The 3,285-nt window shown below is 36.7% G+C and overlaps 1 protein-coding gene across 1 annotated transcript in view; it reads left to right on the plus strand.

The window, feature by feature from the left end:
- The window catches only part of LOC118403810 (prokineticin receptor 2-like), a 63,549-nt gene extending 60,521 nt beyond the window's left edge, over window positions 1–3,028 (plus strand). Inside the window, exons 4-5 of the mRNA XM_035802614.1 lie at window positions 1,327–1,422; window positions 1,993–3,028. Coding sequence (XP_035658507.1) covers window positions 1,327–1,422; window positions 1,993–2,506 — 610 coding nt within the window. The 3' untranslated portion in view covers window positions 2,507–3,028. The remainder of the gene's footprint in view (window positions 1–1,326; window positions 1,423–1,992) is intronic.
- The last annotated feature ends 257 nt before the right edge of the window (window positions 3,029–3,285 follow it).

Genomic DNA, 3,285 nt, shown 5'->3' on the forward strand with positions numbered 1-3,285 from the left:
ACATGTCTATTTGCACTAGGAAATTGAGTCAACTTTTCAAATTCATGCTATCTTTTTCTTCTTGAAATCACACTGACGTGCAACGCATTTTGGTAATATTAAGTCCAATTGACTGTCTCGATCTTACAACGTAGGAGGGTATCTCATGATCGTTGGACCGTGCGTATTTGCACTAGGAAATTGTGCAAACTTTACAAATTTGTGCTTTTTTTTCTTCATTTGGAAATCACACTGACGTCTTTCGGCGATGTAAAGTCCAGTTGAGCAGTTTTTATTTTTATTTTTAAATTGCATCATTGATACTAAATGGAAAAAGATAACATTAATGTACAATCATAATTAGAACTGCAAAAAGATATTTTTTATTCATGAATACATGAAAATATCAAATAGCAAGGACAATTCAGCGCCGCACCCAAATAAAATAAAAGTGCCACATAACATAGTAGAATTGATGATAAATCATTAAAAAGATATTTGGCAGTGATTTCTTTCATGATACTTTGCGCATCATGTGTAGGTATCATGGAATTATTTCATGACTCTGATAAAAGTTTTTTAAGTCAAATTTTCATGTTAAAAATGTCCAGCCAAGCAACCGTTTGCGAATATCTAACCCACTTTAAGTCCACTGATATACTCCTTAAACGTCAACCTTCTTCAAGAACGTTTATGAAATATTAATTTTCAATTACTCCTCAGTATGGGGCAAGCCGTCTCCAACGATGCATGTAAAGAACAGTCTAGACCATATGCGTATAACATCCTTCAGTGGATATTTTGTATTACAATCTTTATTCAAGTGTTAACTTGAAAGTTCATCTGTGTTGGTAGAAGTACTCATGAACAAGATGAACTGTAATTTTCAACACAAAAAAAATGAACTCAAATTGTTTATTCCTTGACAAAGACTGGAGCTGATCAGTTGAAAATCTTGGTAACTTAATTTTTTTTTTTTGTTCACTGTGTTCCAGAGTTCGTTAAAATGTTTATTAGCGGTATTGAAATGCTGTATAATGAAGTTGAATAAAAATATCATACTTCATTTTATCTCTGAATCCTTTAGCATTCTTTTATGTATCAAATATTAGTCCTTTAGAGTGTTGTATATGTGTTCTTATTCTAAAAAAAATCTGAATACTTTATTATTTTTTCTTATTTATCAACGACTAGCTCTTTGTAGTTTTTCGTAGGAGTTTTTATTTTAAACGCTAAATACTTAATGATTTTTTAATGTATCAAAAACTAGGTCTATAGCAGTTTTGTGTAGTTAGGCCAAGATTTGTGAACGTTTAAAATAAATGTTCTTGTTTTCTTTATTTCTAGCTACAAGGCGTACTACCTGTTCATGCTGGTGTTCGAGTTCATCATTCCAGTACTCATCATGTGCTTCTGCTACTTCCGGATCGGAATGCGAATATGGTGAGAAAAAATGACATTATTTTCATACACATTTTAGTATACTTATACGGGAATTATCTTTTTTCGCAGTCACTCAAGATCTTTTTAAAAACTTTGAGCTAGATTTTTTTATATACAAGTATGATCTGCTAAATGATGACTTCACCGAATATAGGTTTGTTGTGCACATTTATTTTTTATCTAATTTTTGTATAGATGATTTAGATGACAGGATGAGATGATGATGCTTCAGATGATGATTAGAATTGATAGCGATGTAAATGGTGTTGATGATGATATTCATTATAATGATGTACATGATGATGATGATTATGATGTAGATGATGAGAATGACCTAGTTGATGATAATTGTGATGATGGTTAGGAAAATGATATTGCTATAGATGATTATGATAATAATGATGATGATGATAATGTTAATGATGATATATGCCCGCTACCTATTCCATGTCATTCCCTCGGAATAGATATAGACATGGTTGAATGTGTGATCTGGAGTAATTCATTGAACTATACTTATCACATCACACACGTCTTAAATAATCTTTTAACACTGTTACATTTACACAGGTTCCGAACTATCCCCGGACACCCCACCCAGTCCCAGCAAGCCAACGTGCAGAACTCTAAAGAGAAAGTCATCCGCCTCCTCATCGTCATCGTGGGGCTCTTCATCCTGTGCTGGCTCCCGTACTACGTCTACGCCGTCATCCGCGACTTCTTCCCGTATGTCCTCCAGCTCACCGCACACAACACCACCATCTACTTCATCGTGGAGGCAATCGGCATCGCCAACAGTATGATCAACACCGTTGTCTACATCGGCATGAACCACAACGCCAGAAAGTTCATGCGCAAGCTGCCAAAGACCTGCTACCAGGCCTACAAGAGGAGAAGAGGGAGGTCCATCGAGCCGTGGAACGACGAGATGCGGCTGGGAGAGGGACCGCTACCGAACAACAGCAGTAGCAGCCGGCGGGGGCAGCCCAACAGTACGCCGAGGATGAACTTCCGTCTAGCCGATCGTAGACGGTCGGTTCGACCCACACTGGTGAAGACACAGATGGTCGCCACCATCGCCTAAGCTTTATATTTCTTAAATATGCGGTCACAAGATGTATATTATAAGGAGGTTCACAATTGTAGGTATATATACGCAGCGATTATCACACCGTTGGTAATGAGTCAAAGGTGAATACACTAATTTGTAAACATTCCTTGCCTTATACATAAATATGTTCAGATGAGTTTTGTTTGCGTTTTAGGGGCCTTCATTCTTGACACATTACCCAGAATGCATTTAGCTCGCATGCGTACTTTTAGAAACGTGAACTTCCTGATATAATTATACTGCAGAAATGTATGGTGGAAACACCAAAAGCCTTGCCATGGTGCTATTCGTTGAAGAACATCACATCTTAGGTGATATCTTCAAACGGCACCAGCTGCTTAAACTCGCTACTCGGCGCTTGCTTTTAATGTTCGAATGGTCGAAATGTAACGATTTTTCAATGATTAAATTTCAAGGATCATTGAAGAAGCTCTTCAGGACTTAATGAAAAAGCTGTTATGGTATCAGTGACGAAGCTCTTAAGGATTCCTAAGCTCCAGATATGTTATTTTCCCTTAGATATTAGTTTTAGGAAGTAAAATGCATACAATTTCACATCATATGATCGATGAAGCTCCCACTAGTTTCGCGTGCATAAGCAACTCTTTAATTAGACAAATAATATTCGCTAATGGCCTAATACAATAAGTATGACACTGAGACCTTGAAAAACGTTGGGGTACAAAATCAATTTCAGGGGCGATAAGACAAAACCCTATCGTTGTCAGTTCTTTGCTATTTTCTAAACAATA

Source organism: Branchiostoma floridae, chromosome 16 (genome assembly GCF_000003815.2).
Source record: "Branchiostoma floridae strain S238N-H82 chromosome 16, Bfl_VNyyK, whole genome shotgun sequence".
NCBI lineage: Eukaryota > Metazoa > Chordata > Leptocardii > Amphioxiformes > Branchiostomatidae > Branchiostoma > Branchiostoma floridae.